The 16,415-nt window shown below is 36.8% G+C and overlaps 1 protein-coding gene and 1 long non-coding RNA gene across 2 annotated transcripts; one reads left to right on the forward strand and one right to left on the reverse strand.

The window, feature by feature from the left end:
* Window positions 1–1,707: 1,707 nt before the first annotated feature.
* LOC138326989 (uncharacterized) lies at window positions 1,708–2,856 on the forward strand. Its single transcript, XR_011209013.1, has 2 exons — window positions 1,708–1,961; window positions 2,514–2,856. It is a non-coding gene; the product is annotated as an uncharacterized lncRNA (long non-coding RNA).
* On the reverse strand, window positions 2,213–6,101 carry LOC138326988 (uncharacterized). Its single transcript, XM_069272947.1, has 4 exons — window positions 5,908–6,101; window positions 5,226–5,427; window positions 4,095–4,307; window positions 2,213–3,714 (listed from the first exon to the last, which is right to left on the reverse strand). The coding sequence occupies exons 1-4, from the start codon at window positions 6,027–6,029 to the stop codon at window positions 3,403–3,405; spliced, it is 849 nt and encodes a 282-aa protein (XP_069129048.1). The 5' UTR covers window positions 6,030–6,101; the 3' UTR covers window positions 2,213–3,402.
* Window positions 6,102–16,415: the final 10,314 nt, after the last annotated feature.

Genomic DNA, 16,415 nt, shown 5'->3' on the forward strand with positions numbered 1-16,415 from the left:
GAGACACCATGCTAACCCTTCCTACCTCGTTTTGGTTTTAGATACGTCCATAGAGACACCGATGCTAAGCTCTTCCTCCTCGTTTTGGTTTTAGATACGTCCCTGGAGACACCATGCTAGCTTCCTCCCCTCGTTTTTTTAGATTTCCATGGAGATGCTAAGCTCTTCCTCCCTCGTTTTGGTTTTAGATACGTCCCTGGAGACACCATGCTAGCTCTTCCTCTCTCGTTTTGGTTTTAGATACGTCCCTGGAGACACCATGCTAACCCTTCCTACCTCGTTTTGGTTTTAGATACGTCCCTGGAGACACCATGCTAGCTCTTCCTACCTCGTTTTGGTTTTAGATACGTCCCTGGAGACACCATGCTAGCTCTTCCTCTCTCGTTTTGGTTTTAGATACGTCCCTTGAGACACCATGCTAGCTCTTCCTCCCTCGTTTTGGTTTTAGATGCGTACCCTGAGATGACTTAGACTAACCCTTCCTCCCCTCGATTTGTTTTTAGATACGTCCCTAGAAATACCATGCTAACTCTTCCTCCCTCGTTTTGGTTTTAGATACGTCCCTGAGATGACACTTACTAGTCCTTCCTCCCCTCGTTTTGGTTTTAGGTACATCCCTGGAGATGACCATGCTAGCTCCTTCTCCCCTCGTTTGGTTTTAGATGCGTACCCTGAGATGACTTACTCCCTCCCTGATTTGGTTTTATATATGAAATACCTGCTAATCTTCTCCCTCGTTTTGGTATTAGGTACATCCCTTGAGATGACCTTACTAGTCCTTCATCCCCTCGTTTGGTATTAGGTACATCCCTTGAGATGACCTTACTAGTCCTTCATCCCCTCGGTTTGGTATTAGGTACATCCCTTGAGATGACCTTACTAGCCCTTCATCCCCTCGTTTTGGTATTAGGTACATCCCTTGAGATGACCTTACTAGTCCTTCAGCCTCACCCCTCGGTTTGGTATTAGGTACATCCCTTGAGATGACCTTACTAGCCCTTCATCCCCTCGTTTTGGTATTAGGTACATCCTTGAGATGACCTTACTAGTCCTTCAACCCCTCGGTTTGGTATTAGGTACATCCCTGTAGATGACCTTACTAGCCCTTCATCCCCTCGTTTTGGTATTAGGTACATCCCTTGAGATGACCTTACTAGTCCTTCATCCCCTCGGTTTGGTATTAGGTACATCCCTTGAGATGACCTTACTAGCCCTTCATCCCCTCGGTTTGGTATTAGGTACATCCCTTGAGATGACCTTACTAGTCCTTCATCCCCTCGGTTTGGTATTAGGTACATCCCTTGAGATGACCTTACTATGACTCGGTTTGGTATTTACATCTCGAGATGACTTATAGTCCTTCATCCCCTCGGTTTGGTATTAGGTACATTTCTGTAGATGACCTTACTAGCCCTTCATCCCCTCGTTTTGGTATTAGGTACATCCCTTGAGATGACCTTACTAGTCCTTCAACCCCTCGGTTTGGTATTAGGTACATCTCTGGAGATGACCTTACTAGTCCTTCATCCCCTCGGTTTGGTATTAGGTACATCCCTTGAGATGACCTTACTAGTCCTTCATTCCCTCGGTTTGGTTTTAGGTACATCCCTTGAGATTACCATAGTAACCCTTCCTCCTCGTTTTGGTTTTAGGTACGTCCCTTGAGATACCATGCTAACTATTCCTCCTTCTTTTGGTTTTAGGTACGTCGTTGGAGATGACCATACATAAAAACACTCTTTATGATTACAACAGTACATCATATCGCGTGGAGTACGAGACACCGACATCTTTAGACGACTGTATGCAGCTCTGCGTGACAAAACGCTATTGTCTGGCAGCTGTATCACGTGATACCGACGAATGTATTACAATTTGGAACTTGCAAGAGAAACAGTATGTCCTTACAGCATTCACGGGAGTCAGTGGATACACCCTCGGTGTTAAACACGGCGACATAGGTAGGTCACTGCCTTTATGCAACAACTCAAAACTCAATGGTTGCTAATATGTTTAAAGTACTTAATGATAGTTGTTGATATCAAGTAATTACACTGTACATCATCATTAATCTAAAACGCTTCCACTTAGCTGTGTTGGGTTACTCTTCATTACGTCACGTCCTAGAAACAGTCAGTGTAGGAAGATTTTGTATTGTTAACGTTTTACAATAAACAGGGCAACACTAATTATCGAACACATGATAGAAAACTCGCAAATATAATTGTGTTTATTTCAGCAGTCCGTTTAATAGTTATGTTCATTTAAGTAATGAAACTATCAGTAAGTCAGACCGAAGCCTTCTCATAGAGATACAAAAATACATAAGGTATGAACCACACGAAAGTCACGTGTACTGTGAAGTCGCAATAAAAGAAAATTACATCCAAACCAACAGATAACAACTTACCTTTACAACTCGCATAAGGTTTACTTTGATGATCGTTATTTGTGACCTTACCTCTTTTACATGTACTATATTGGTGTTTACTTTAACACACTTTTAATTCCAGTGACGTTTACAACAAACGTGAGCGCACCATCAAACACTACAACGGAGTTGCAATGCCAACCATACCCTTTAACAACTATGCCCACGAGACCGAGGGTGACAACCAGGACCTCTACAGAATGGGTGTCTAGGTCTTCAGAGCCTTCGACAGTGTCGACCACAGTGTCGACAACTCCATCGCCTACTATAGGTCCCCAATCCACCACTGACTCTACACTGGAATCAACCAGCTCCAGTAACATGACCTGTGTGTGTAGATCTGACTGCCATTCCAATGTGTCATTACACCATAAATGTTGAAGAACTAAAAGTAGACAAAAGGCGCCTAACGTCGTGCCTTCGGAGTGCCTACGATGGCCGTCTGTCCAGTAAGGTGCTAGAGGCTACAGGATCACTCATTATCGTAGCCATCATCTCTGTCATTGTCGTTTTAGATACAAAAAATCTTATAGATGTGTATAAGGAATTTTCAAAAACACTGACATTCAAATTTAAAAATGTACTTTCCTTTAATGGACCATGCATTACAGTATGTTGGCTTTGTGTTATTGTTATGGAAAGGTCTGGAAAATGGCGATCACAAAATAGTTTCCGATTATTTGTTAAACATACAAGAGTTGTTGATGAATGTTTTCACGTTTTGTCACTAGTATTGCCTTATCTAATAAACATCGCCAGGTTATGACCATGTGATTTGTAACCTTGTTAACGTGTGTATAATCAGGCTTATTTCTCTCTAATCAGGACAGATGTATAAATAACGGATCGCCTTATTCTGGAGAACTACCCAAGACGCTGTAGAGAAAAACAAATACCTGGAGGCAGTTATTATGTTTCGGTAGTCTATATCAGAATACCGATCGTCCTGTCCATTAAGATTCTACTGCCCCTCACTCCTTACCATCACCACGACACGTCTGTACTATTGCCTTACTTAGTACCGGCCCACCACACTGACGGTAGACTGTAGGCCAGACCAGGAACTCTACCCTGGGGCCCGGATAGGAATAATGTTCCATCACTTCAGGGTCAATAGCACGTCCCTTCTCTATACTGAAGTCCAGAACCATCGGTGGAGTCTGCAGTAGCATGTCCCAGGATATCTCGATGCTTGAATAGATGTATTGTCTCAGTCGATAGACAACCTCTTCTCCACATATCTTCTTCACTCGTTCGGCGGTATTGCCTTTGCAACATTGGTTCTGCAATAATGAATAAAGTCTTTGATATACTTGTACATTCTCTATTGTATAATGCAAGATTGTTTGTTTCGTTTGAATACCCTAAAGTTACAGTGATAGACCCTATGATTTCTTTAAGTTGAGGCATTGTTTTTGTTATTAGGTAATAACCAATCGAACAAAGTCATGTCAAATTCAAACTTACTCGTGCACAGACTAACAACGACGTCTAAAACTATAAAAACCAAGAACCAAAGCCTGTACCTGTATTTCTTTACAATATATGGATAAGATTTCAACTGAAGAATTAGTCATGTATCTATCCAGGAAGATAGACTCGAATACCCCATTTCTATAAATTCCTATGTTTTCAGAATGAAATACAGATTATTGAATCTCACGTCCAATATCCTCTTAAAATTCTTGAACTGACGGCGCGTCCGTATAAACTCCTCTCTGACAGGTCCAGGTAATATATAGAGAACGTTACTTAGAACGCTCACAGAGTTGTTAGATTCGGCAGGACTAGTTTCCTTGGTAGAGAAGGGGTCGAGAGCTCTTCTAAGGTTTTCAGCCTGGCCACACAAAACGAACACGCAGATCAGATAGGAATCCTGAAGGGCAAAAGCAGATAAGTAAGAACATGCCCAATATTATGAAAAAAAATTCGTTGAAATAAAGGTTACACTGAAATACGAAAAAGACTGAAAAAGAACAAGAGTAAAGGTGTTAATGAAGAGTACGGGTTCTGATTTATAAATCTAGGTCATGGCGACACTCGAGATACAACCTTAGGTCACGGCGACAGCCGTCATACAAATTTTGGTCACGGCGACATTCGGTATACAAATCTAGGTCACAGCGACATCCGTCATAAAATCTAGGTCACAATGACACCCGCCATACAAATCTAGGTCACGGTGACATCTGTCATACAAATCTAGGTCACAGTGACATCCTTCATACAAATCTAGGTCACGGCGACATTTGTCATACAAATCTAGGTTAAAGCCAGGTGTCGTCACAATATCAAATGATAATGACTGACTGGTACCAAAACTATAGAGCAAAATATACTGGACCAGACTGACTTTATTTTGTGACCTTAATTTTTAATTAATCAAAAAGTAATAAACAATAATCTTGACGAATGCGGAAAATTGTGTAAACCCTATGTTGCTCTATCAATTATACAGTTGAAACATTTTTTTTCAAAGCTTCTTATACTATCTCGTGTTTTGAAATGTTATGTTTTAATGTATTAACATCTCTTGAAAACGGAGATAGGGATAACGAAATAAAATAACATATAATACCAAAATATTCACACTGGCTCCAACCACTAGAAGGAATGGTCTCCGTCTATTGTTAATAACCATGTAATGTTAAATAATAATATCACTCCTTTTTATACTTTTTGTTACCATACCATAGAACAGACAGTTACATAATTATCACAAAGAAATGACACCGCCTTCGTTTGTGTTTAGAAACTCTGTAATAAAATGTCCTGTTATATTTTATAAACTTACCCTACAAAAGTCTCGAAGGATCTCTAACTTGACCCTTTCGTCAGTGAGGATTTTGTCCAGCACATCAAACGCATCGCCCCATTGTTTTTTATATAACTCGGCATGGAATGTCTCCGCGACCTGACGAGGCGGGTCATGGTAGTCTATATCTTGGATGGATGCATTGTTGTTCATTATTTGACTAGAAACAAGCTGACTGTATCTGGCGAAACATGCATAATAGAATTTAATTTTGCTGGTAACAAGCATTTTCATTTGCTAAATGGTTATCCGCCCATAACATCAAAATGACTTCACCGTTTATAACTTCGACATGTATAATTTCACCGTTTATAACTTCAACATTTGATTAGTTGATATGGCAGCGTAATAATTTCGTATAGAAAAGTTAGAGGTAAATAGATTATTATAAGGAATATGTTTTGTACATCTCCTCAACCTAAATCAATATTAAAGTCAAAATAAATCAAATTAAAGCAAATATCAACGAAGCAAAACTAAAATTTAAGTGCTGTCTCCATCACATTTCCGATATCTTTGCTTCTAGCCTCTTAGATGTTTTACTAGTTAATGATGCTGAACAACTCGCACGCATTTTGTGAATAAAGTATATCATGTGTTTTATCGTGTCGATGATACATTTAACATTCTAAGCCCCATGATGAAGGTGATAGTTACATACCTCTGAAAAAGGTCATCGTACTGGCCGTTCAGTTCACCAAACTTCTGGCGGCAGACCACCAACTCTTTCTCGGTATCGTTTAGTTTCTGACGTAGTGACTTCTTTTCATCATTGAGAGCCATGGTTTCCTTCTGAAGCCTCTCTTTCTCATCTCGAAGTTTTTTGTTTTCTGCCTGAAATTGATATTATTTCCTGACTGTTGATCACGACTGGACATTAATAATTTTTGTTTGTGTTCATTTCATCCTAAATCTAATTCACACAGTTTAAAAACATTTTTTTTTCATTAATACAAATTAAAATATATTTTCATCAATAATTAATTGCAATAAGTCAATTCACAAAATGATAGGTATCATATAGTAACATTATGCGAGCATTTCTGCATCTCATAGTATTTTCTTCTCTCAAGGTTATCATATATTCGTATTTGTAACATTTCCAACAACATTGTATTTGTAACATTTCCAACAAAATTGTATTTGTAACATATCCATCTACATTTTAATTGTAACATTTCCAACTACATTGTATTTGTAACATATCCATTTACATTGTATTTGTATCATTTCCAACCAATTGTATTTGTAACATTTCCAACTATTCTAAAAGTTAAATATTTTTGTTTAATTGTAAATTTTTCATTTGATATATCAAAACTTAAAGTTTCAATTTTTGTTTTTGAAAGGCCAGGTTTTGACATTATTTCTGATTATTGCTGTCAGCATTTTTCTTTTCTCCTATTTTTCTTGATTTCTTCTCCTACTTGATCTTGTTTCTCTTCCAAAGTGAGATGTAAATACATTATTTAAATATTCATATTTTACTATGTGTATTACAAATCTTTGACTAACCCTTTAAAGAATTCACGTATTTTAAAATCATCATGCGAAAGTGAAACAGGCACTAAACCACTAACAAGCACCAAGAGTTAGCCATGAAACATTTTGTATGTTATTTTGTGGTAAATAGATCCCTATTGTCTATAAACAGGGTAACCATTATACAGCAAACATGTTGTTTGTTATTTTGTGGTAAATAGATCCCTGTTGTCTATAAACAGGGTAATCATTATACAGTAAACATGTTGTTTGTTATTCCTTAAGTCACACAAACCTGGGTGTAACCATTATACAGTTAACATGTTGTTTGTTATTCCTTAAGTCACACAAACCTGGGTGTAACCATTATACAGTAACATGTTGTGTGTTATTCCTTAAGTCACACAAACCTGAGTGTAACCATTATACAGTAAACATATTGTTTGTTATTCCTTAAGTCACACAAACCTGGGTGTAACCATTATACAGTAAACATATTGTTTGTTATTCCTTAAGTCACACAAACCTGGGTGTAACCATTATACAGTAAACATGTTGTGTGTTATTCCTTAAGTCACACAAACCTGGGTGTAACCATTATACAGTAAACATATTGTTTGTTATTCCTTAAGTCACACAAACCTGGGTGTAACCATTATACAGTAAACATGTTGTGTGTTATTCCTTAAGTCACACAAACCTGGGTGTAACCATTATACAGTAAACATTTGTTGTTATTCCTTAAGTCACACAAACCTGGGTGTAACCATTATACAGTAAACATTTGTTGTTATTCCTTAAGTCACACAAACCTGGGTGTAACCATTATACAGTAAACATGTGTGTGTTATTCCTTAAGTCACACAAACCTGGGTGTAACCATTATACAGTAAACATATTGTTTGTTATTCCTTAAGTCACACAAACCTGGGTGTAACCATTATACAGTAAACATGTTGTGTGTTATTCCTTAAGTCACACAAACCTGGGTGTAACCATTATACAGTAAACATGTTGTTTGTTATTCCTTAAGTCACACAAACCTGGGTGTAACCATTATACAGTAAACATGTTGTGTGTTATTCCTTAAGTCACACAAACCTGGGTGTAACCATTATACAGTAAACATGTTGTGTGTTATTCCTTAAGTCACACAAACCTGGGTGTAACCATTATACAGTAAACATGTTGTGTGTTATTCCTTAAGTCACACAAACCTGGGTGTAACCATTATACAGTAAACATGTTGTGTGTTATTCCTTAAGTCACACAAACCTGGGTGTAACCATTATACAGTAAACATGTTGTTTGTTATTCCTTAAGTCACACAAACCTGGGTGTAACCATTATACAGTAAACATATTGTGTGTTATTCCTTAAGTCACACAAACCTGGGTGTAACCATTATACAGTAAACATGTTGTGTGTTATTCCTTAAGTCACACAAACCTGGGTGTAACCATTATACAGTAAACATGTTGTTTGTTATTCCTTAAGTCACACAAACCTGGGTGTAACCATTATACAGTAAACATGTTGTGTGTTATTCCTTAAGTCACACAAACCTGGGTGTAACCATTATACAGTAAACATGTTGTGTGTTATTCCTTAAGTCACACAAACCTGGGTGTAACCATTATACAGTAAACATGTTGTTTGTTATTCCTTAAGTCACACAAACCTGGGTGTAACCATTATACAGTAAACATGTTGTGTGTTATTCCTTAAGTCACACAAACCTGGGTGTAACCATTATACAGTAAACATGTTGTTTGTTATTCCTTAAGTCACACAAACCTGGGTGTAACCATTATACAGTAAACATGTTGTGTGTGTTATTCCTTAAGTCACACAAACCTGGGTGTAACCATTATACAGTAAACATGTTGTTTGTTATTCCTTAAGTCACACACAAACCTGGGTGTAACCATTATACAGTAAACATGTTGTTTGTTATTCCTTAAGTCACACAAACCTGGGTGTAACCATTATACAGTAAACATGTTGTGTGTTATTCCTTAAGTCACACAAACCTGGGTGTAACCATTATACAGTAAACATATTGTGTGTTATTCCTTAAGTCACACAAACCTGGGTGTAACCATTATACAGTAACTGTTGTGTGTTATTCCTTAAGTCACACAAACCTGGGTGTAACCATTATACAGTAAACGTGTGTTGTGTGTTATTCCTTAAGTCACACAAACCTGGGTGTAACCATTATACAGTAAACATATTGTGTGTTATTCCTTAAGTCACACAAACCTGGGTGTAACCATTATACAGTAAACATATTGTGTGTTATTCCTTAAGTCACACAAACCTGGGTGTAACCATTATACAGTAAACATATTGTTTGTTATTCCTTAAGTCACACAAACCTGGGTGTAACCATTATACAGTAAACATATTGTTTGTTATTCCTTAAGTCACACAAACCTGGGTGTAACCATTATACAGTAAACATGTTGTTTGTTATTCCTTAAGTCACACAAACCTGGGTGTAACCATTATACAGTAAACATGTTGTGTGTTATTCCTTAAGACAAAATCACACAAACCTGGGTGTAACCATTATACAGTAAACATGTTGTTTGTTATTCCTTAAGTCACACAAACCTGGGTGTAACCATTATACAGTAAACATGTTGTTTGTTATTCCTTAAGTCACACAAACCTGGGTGTAACCATTATCAGTAACAGTAAACATATTGAGTGTTATTCCTTGAGTCACACAAACCTGGGTGTAACCATTATACAGTAAACATATTGTTTGTTATTCCTTAAGTCACACAAATCTGGGTGTAACCATTATACAGTAAACATATTGTGTGTTATTCCTTAAGTCACACAAACCTGGGTGTAACCATTATACAGTAAACATGTTGTTTGTTATTCCTTAAGTCACACAAACCTGAGTGTAACCATTATACAGTAAACATATTGTGTGTTATTCCTTAAGTCACACAAACCTGGGTGTAACCATTATACAGTAAACATGTTGTGTGTTATTCCTTAAGTCACACAAACCTGGGTGTAACCATTATACAGTAAACATGTTGTTTGTTATTCCTTAAGTCACACAAACCTGGGTGTAACCATTATACAGTAAACATGTTGTGTGTTATTCCTTAAGTCACACAAACCTGGGTGTAACCATTATACAGTAAACATATTGTTTGTTATTCCTTAAGTCACACAAACCTGGGTGTAACCATTATACAGTAAACATGTTGTGTGTTATTCCTTAAGTCACACAAACCTGGGTGTAACCATTATACAGTAAACATATTGTTTGTTATTCCTTAAGTCACACAAACCTGGGTGTAACCATTATACAGTAAACATGTTGTTTGTTATTCCTTAAGTCACACAAACCTGGGTGTAACCATTATACAGTAAACATATTGTTTGTTATTCCTTAAGTCACACAAACCTGGGTGTAACCATTATACAGTAAACATGTTGTTGTTATTCCTTAAGTCACACAAACCTGGGTGTAACCATTATACAGTAAACATGTTGTGTGTTATTCCTTAAGTCACACAAACCTGGGTGTAACCATTATACAGTAAACATGTTGTGTGTTATTCCTTAAGTCACACAAACCTGGGTGTAACCATTATACAGTAAACATGTTGTGTGTTATTCCTTAAGTCACACAAACCTGGGTGTAACCATTATACAGTAAAACATGTTGTGTGTTATTCCTTTAAGTCACACAAACCTGGGTGTAACCATTATACAGTAAACATGTTGTGTGTTATTCCTTAAGTCACACAAACCTGGGTGTAACCATTATACAGTAAACATGTTGTTTGTTATTCCTTAAGTCACACAAACCTGGGTGTAACCATTATACAGTAAACATGTTGTGTGTTATTCCTTTTGTCACACAAACCTGGGTGTAACCATTATACAGTAAACATGTTGTGTGTTATTCCTTTTGTCACACAAACCTGGGTGTAACCATTATACAGTAAACATGTTGTGTGTTATTCCTTAAGTCACACAAACCTGGGTGTAACCATTATACAGTAAACATGTTGTTTGTTATTCCTTAAGTCACACAAACCTGGGTGTAACCATTATACAGTAAACATGTTGTTTGTTATTCCTTAAGTCACACAAACCTGGGTGTAACCATTATACAGTAAACATGTTGTTTGTTATTCCTTAAGTCACACAAACCTGGGTGTAACCATTATACAGTAAACATGTTGTGTGTTATTCCTTAAGTCACACAAACCTGGGTGTAACCATTATACAGTAAACATGTTGTGTGTTATTCCTTAAGTCACACAAACCTGGTGTAACCATTATACAGTAAACATGTTGTGTGTTATTCCTTAAGTCACACAAACCTGGGTGTAACCATTATACAGTAAACATTTGTTTGTTATTCCTTAAGTCACACAAACCTGGGTGTAACCATTATACAGTAAACATATGTTGTTTGTTATTCCTTAAGTCACACAAACCTGGGTGTAACCATTATACAGTAAACATGTTGTTTGTTATTCCTTAAGTCACACAAACCTGGGTGTAACCATTATACAGTAAACATGTTGTTGTGTGTTATTCCTTAAGTCACACAAACCTGGGTGTAACCATTATACAGTACACATGTTGTGTGTTATTCCTTAAGTCACACAAACCTGGGTGTAACCATTATACAGTAAACATGTTGTGTGTTATTCCTTAAGTCACACAAACCTGAGTGTAACCATTATACAGTAAACATGTTGTGTGTTATTCCTTAAGTCACACAAACCTGGGTGTAACCATTATACAGTAAACAATGTTGTGTGTTATTCCTTAAGTCACACAAACCTGGGTGTAACCATTATACAGTAAACATGTTGTGTGTTATTCCTTAAGTCACACAAACCTGGGTGTAACCATTATACAGTACACATGTTGTGTGTTATTCCCTAGGTCACACAAACCTGAGTGTAACCATTATACAGTAAACATGTTGTGTGTTATTCCTTAAGTCACACAAACCTGGGTGTAACCATTATACAGTAAACATGTTGTGTGTTATTCCTTAAGTCACACAAACCTGAGTGTAACCATTATACAGTAAACATATTCAGTGTTATTCCTTAAGTCACACAAACCTGGGTGTAACCATTATACAGAAAACATATTGTGTGTTATTCCTTAAGTCACACAAACCTGGGTGTAACCATTATACAGTAAACATGTTGTTTGTTATTCCTTAAGTCACACAAACCTGAGTGTAACCATTATACAGTAACGTGTTGTGTGTTATTCCATAAGTCACACAAACCTGGGTGTAACCATTATACAGTAAACATGTTGTGTGTTATTCCTTAAGTCACACAAACCTGGGTGTAACCATTATACAGTAAACATGTTGTGTGTTATTCCTTAAGTCACACAAACCTGGGTGTAACCATTATACAGTAAACATATTGTTTGTTATTCCTTAAGTCACACAAACCTGAGTGTAACCATTATACAGTAAACATATTGTGTGTTATTCCTTAAGTCACACAAACCTGGGTGTAATCATTATACAGTAAACATGTTGTTTGTTATTTTGTGGTAAATAGATCCCTGTTGGCTATAAACAGGATGACCATTATACAGTAAAAATGTTGTTTGTTATTTTGTGGTAAATAGATCCCTGTTGTCTATAAGCAGGGTAACCATTATACAGTAAACATGTTGTTTGTTATTCCTTAAGTCACACAAACCTGAGTGTAACCATTATACAGTAAACATATTGTTTGTTATTCCTTAAGTCACACAAACCTGGGTGTAACCATTATACAGTAAACATGTTGTTTGTTATTCCTTAAGTCACACAAACCTGGGTGTAACCATTATACAGTAAACATATTGTTTGTTATTCCTTAAGTCACACAAACCTGAGTGTAACCATTATACAGTAAACATGTTGTGTGTTATTCCTTAAGTCACACAAACCTGGGTGTAACCATTATACAGTAAACATATTGTTTGTTATTCCTTTAGTCACACAAACCTGGGTGTAACCATTATACAGTAAACATGTTGTGTGTTATTCCTTAAGTCACACAAACCTGAGTGTAACCATTATACAGTAAACATATTGTTTGTTATTCCTTTAATCACACAAACCTGAGTGTAACCATTATACAGTAAACATATTGTGTGTCATTCCTTAAGTCACACAAACCTGGGTGTAACCATTATACAGTAAACATGTTGTGTGTTATTCCTTAAGTCACACAAACCTGGGTGTAACCATTATACAGTGAACATGTTGTGTGTTATTCCTTAAGTCACACAAACCTGGGTGTAACCATTATACAGTAAACATGTTGTGTGTTATTCCTTAAGTCACACAAACCTGGGTGTAACCATTATACAGTTAACATATTGTGTGTTATTTTGTGGTAAATAGATCCCTGTTGGCTATAAACAGGATGACCATTATACAGTAAAAATGTTGTTTGTTATTTTGTGGTAAATAGATCCCTGTTGTCTATAAGCAGGGTAACCATTATACAGTAAACATGTTGTGTGTTATTCCTTAAGTCACACAAACCTGGGTGTAACCATTATACAGTAAACATGTTGTGTGTCATTCCTTAAGTCACACAAACCTGGGTGTAACCATTATACAGTAAACATGTTGTGTGTTATTCCATAAGTCACACAAACCTGAGTGTAACCATTATACAGTAAACATATTGTTTTTGTTATTCCTTTAGTCACACAAACCTCACAGTCATCTTTTGTTCTCTAATGAATTCCGTAATACCGGTATGATCTAGTGAGAATTGTCTCATTGGGAAGTTAGTAGACCAGACGATAATTTGATCTGATTGTTCATCCGTATCGACTTTTAAATGAAGATACTGTTTGTAGGCCTGATGAGCTGTCTTCAATATTGATCAGGACGACAACACCATAACACACCGAATATATTCTAGAGTAACAGTTAAAAAATGGCGGACAAGGTCAATATAGTACGAGTAATAGAAACTATCGGTCACAATAGTCAGTGATTGTTTGGCTTGTATCCTTATTTCTTACTAATGTAACAACACGCCTTTAGCACATTTTCACCACTTATAACTGTATCTTACACAGTTATTTATATATATTGCATTGTAGACAACCTTGAATTGATAACCGCCATCAATATACTGTACACTAAAATACACATGAAAAATCGTAGTATTGTTATCGGGGATCTTTAACTGTCTGATAGAACCATAGACTAGTTTATATCGTCTATACTTAGGTGGATGTTTCTCTTTTAAATATCAGATTTATTTCATTTTAGAAATAATGGCCAACAACCAAGCTTACAAGTTCATGTTTGATACTATCCTGTTTATTACTCTGATAGAAACCATAGACTAGTTATATATATCGTCTATACTTAGGTGGGATGTTTGGATCACATTAACTCTGATAGAACCATAGACTACTTTATATCGTCTATACTTAGGTGGATGTTTGGATCACAATTAACTCTGATAGAACCATAGACTAGATTATATCGTCTATACTTAGGTGGATGTTTGGATCACACTAACTCTGATAGAACCATAGACTAGATTTATATCGTCTATACTTAGGTGGATGTTTGGATCACATTAACTCTGATAGAACCATAGACTAGCTTATATCGCTCTATACTTAGGTGGATGTTTGGATAACATCTAACCTGATAGAACATAGTTTATATCGTCTATACTTAGGTGGATGTTTGGATCACACTAACTCTGATAGAACCATAGACTAGTTTATATCGTCTATACTTAGGTGGATGTTTGGATCACACTAACTCTGATAGAACCATAGACTAGTTTATATCGTCTATACTTAGGTGGATGTTTGGATCACACTAACTCTGATAGAACCATAGACTAGATTTATATTGATTATAAGTAGGTGGATGTTTGGATCACATTAACTCTGATAGAACCATAGACTAGTTTATATCGTCTATACTTAGGTGGATGTTTGGATCACACTAACTCTGATAGAACCATAGACTAGTTTATATCGTCTATACTTAGGTGGATGTTTGGATCACACTAACTCTGATAGAACCATAGACTAGTTTATATCGTCTATACTTAGGTGGATGTTTGGATCACACTAACTCTGATAGAACCATAGACTAGTTTATATCGTCTATACTTAGGTGGATGTTTGGATCACACTAACTCTGATAGAACCATAGACTAGTTTATATCGTCTATACTTAGGTGGATGTTTGGATCACACTAACTCTGATAGAACCATAGACTAGATTATATCGTCTATACTTAGGTGGATGTTTGGATCACACTAACTCTGATAGAACCATAGACTAGTTTATATCGTCTATACTTAGGTGGATGTTTGGATCACACTAACTCTGATAGAACCATAGACTAGTTTATATCGTCTATACTTAGGTGGATGTTTGGATCACATTAACTCTGATAGAACCATAGACTAGATTATATCGTCTATACTTTGTAACTTACTTCGAATGTTTCTGATCAATATTATTTTACTGATTTGTTCCTCTCTGGAGACAAACGAGAACTTTGTAGTAATGTAAATGATGAGAAGAAGAAACGATCAATTATTGTTGTATCATGTATTACTTTATCCCTGATAATGTCAGAGGTTTGGTATCCAGTCCATGGTAAATCGACCAATATCAAAAGGTCAATACATATAGATATATGTTATTGTGTGGACATGTCGTGCTACATTCTTCAGTGATATTCGTAAGATGATTAATTTGAAAATGCGGAAAAGAAAGGAGTGAGTTTTCTGTAGCTTTCTTAATGTGATAGATTCCCTAAGTTTTCCCTGACCGATAATGATGTTTCTGAATCAGTTATTTAATCACGGAAAGTGAAATAAAAGGATATCGTGTCGGGGTTTTGCAGATTCCAGATAACTTTTGTGTTTTTCTCATCGTGTTTAAATATACAACTTGGTAATGTGGCGACAAAGTCATACTTCATATCAAATCTACTGTTGACACCGATGGTCGCTTCACTTTACCTGAATCTCGTCAGCCACTATGATCCTCCCAGATCTCGTCAGCTTCCACTGTGATTCTCCTGAATCCTATCACTTTCCACTGTGATCCTCCTGAAACTCTTGAGTTTGCATTGTGATTCCCCTGAATCTCGTCAGCTTCCACTGTGATTCTTCTGAATCTCGTCAGCTTCCACTGTGACTCTCCTGAAACTCATCAGTTTCCACTACGATCCCTCTGAATCTTGTCAGCTTCCAATGTGATCCTCCTGAATCTCGTCAGTTTCCACTGCTATTTCCCTGAATCACGTCAGCTTCCACTGTAATTCTCCTGAATCTCTTCAGTTTCCACTATGATCATTCTGAATCTCGTCTGTTTCCACTGTGATCCTCCTGAATCTCGTTTGTTTCCACTGTGATCCTCGTGAATCTCGTCAGTTTTCGATGTGATTTCCCTGAATCTCGTCAGCTTCCACTGTGATATTCCTGGATCTTGTCAGCTTCCACTGTGATGCTCCTGAATCTTGTCAGCTTCCAATGTGATCCTCCTGAAGCTCTTCAGTTTCCACTGTGATCCTCGTGAATCTCCTCAGCTTCCACAGTGAGTCTCCCGTATCTTGTCAGCTTCCTGAGTGATGGTCTTGAATCTCGTCAGCTTCCACTGTGCTTTTCTTG

Source organism: Argopecten irradians, chromosome 7 (genome assembly GCF_041381155.1).
Source record: "Argopecten irradians isolate NY chromosome 7, Ai_NY, whole genome shotgun sequence".
Classification (NCBI taxonomy): domain Eukaryota; kingdom Metazoa; phylum Mollusca; class Bivalvia; order Pectinida; family Pectinidae; genus Argopecten; species Argopecten irradians.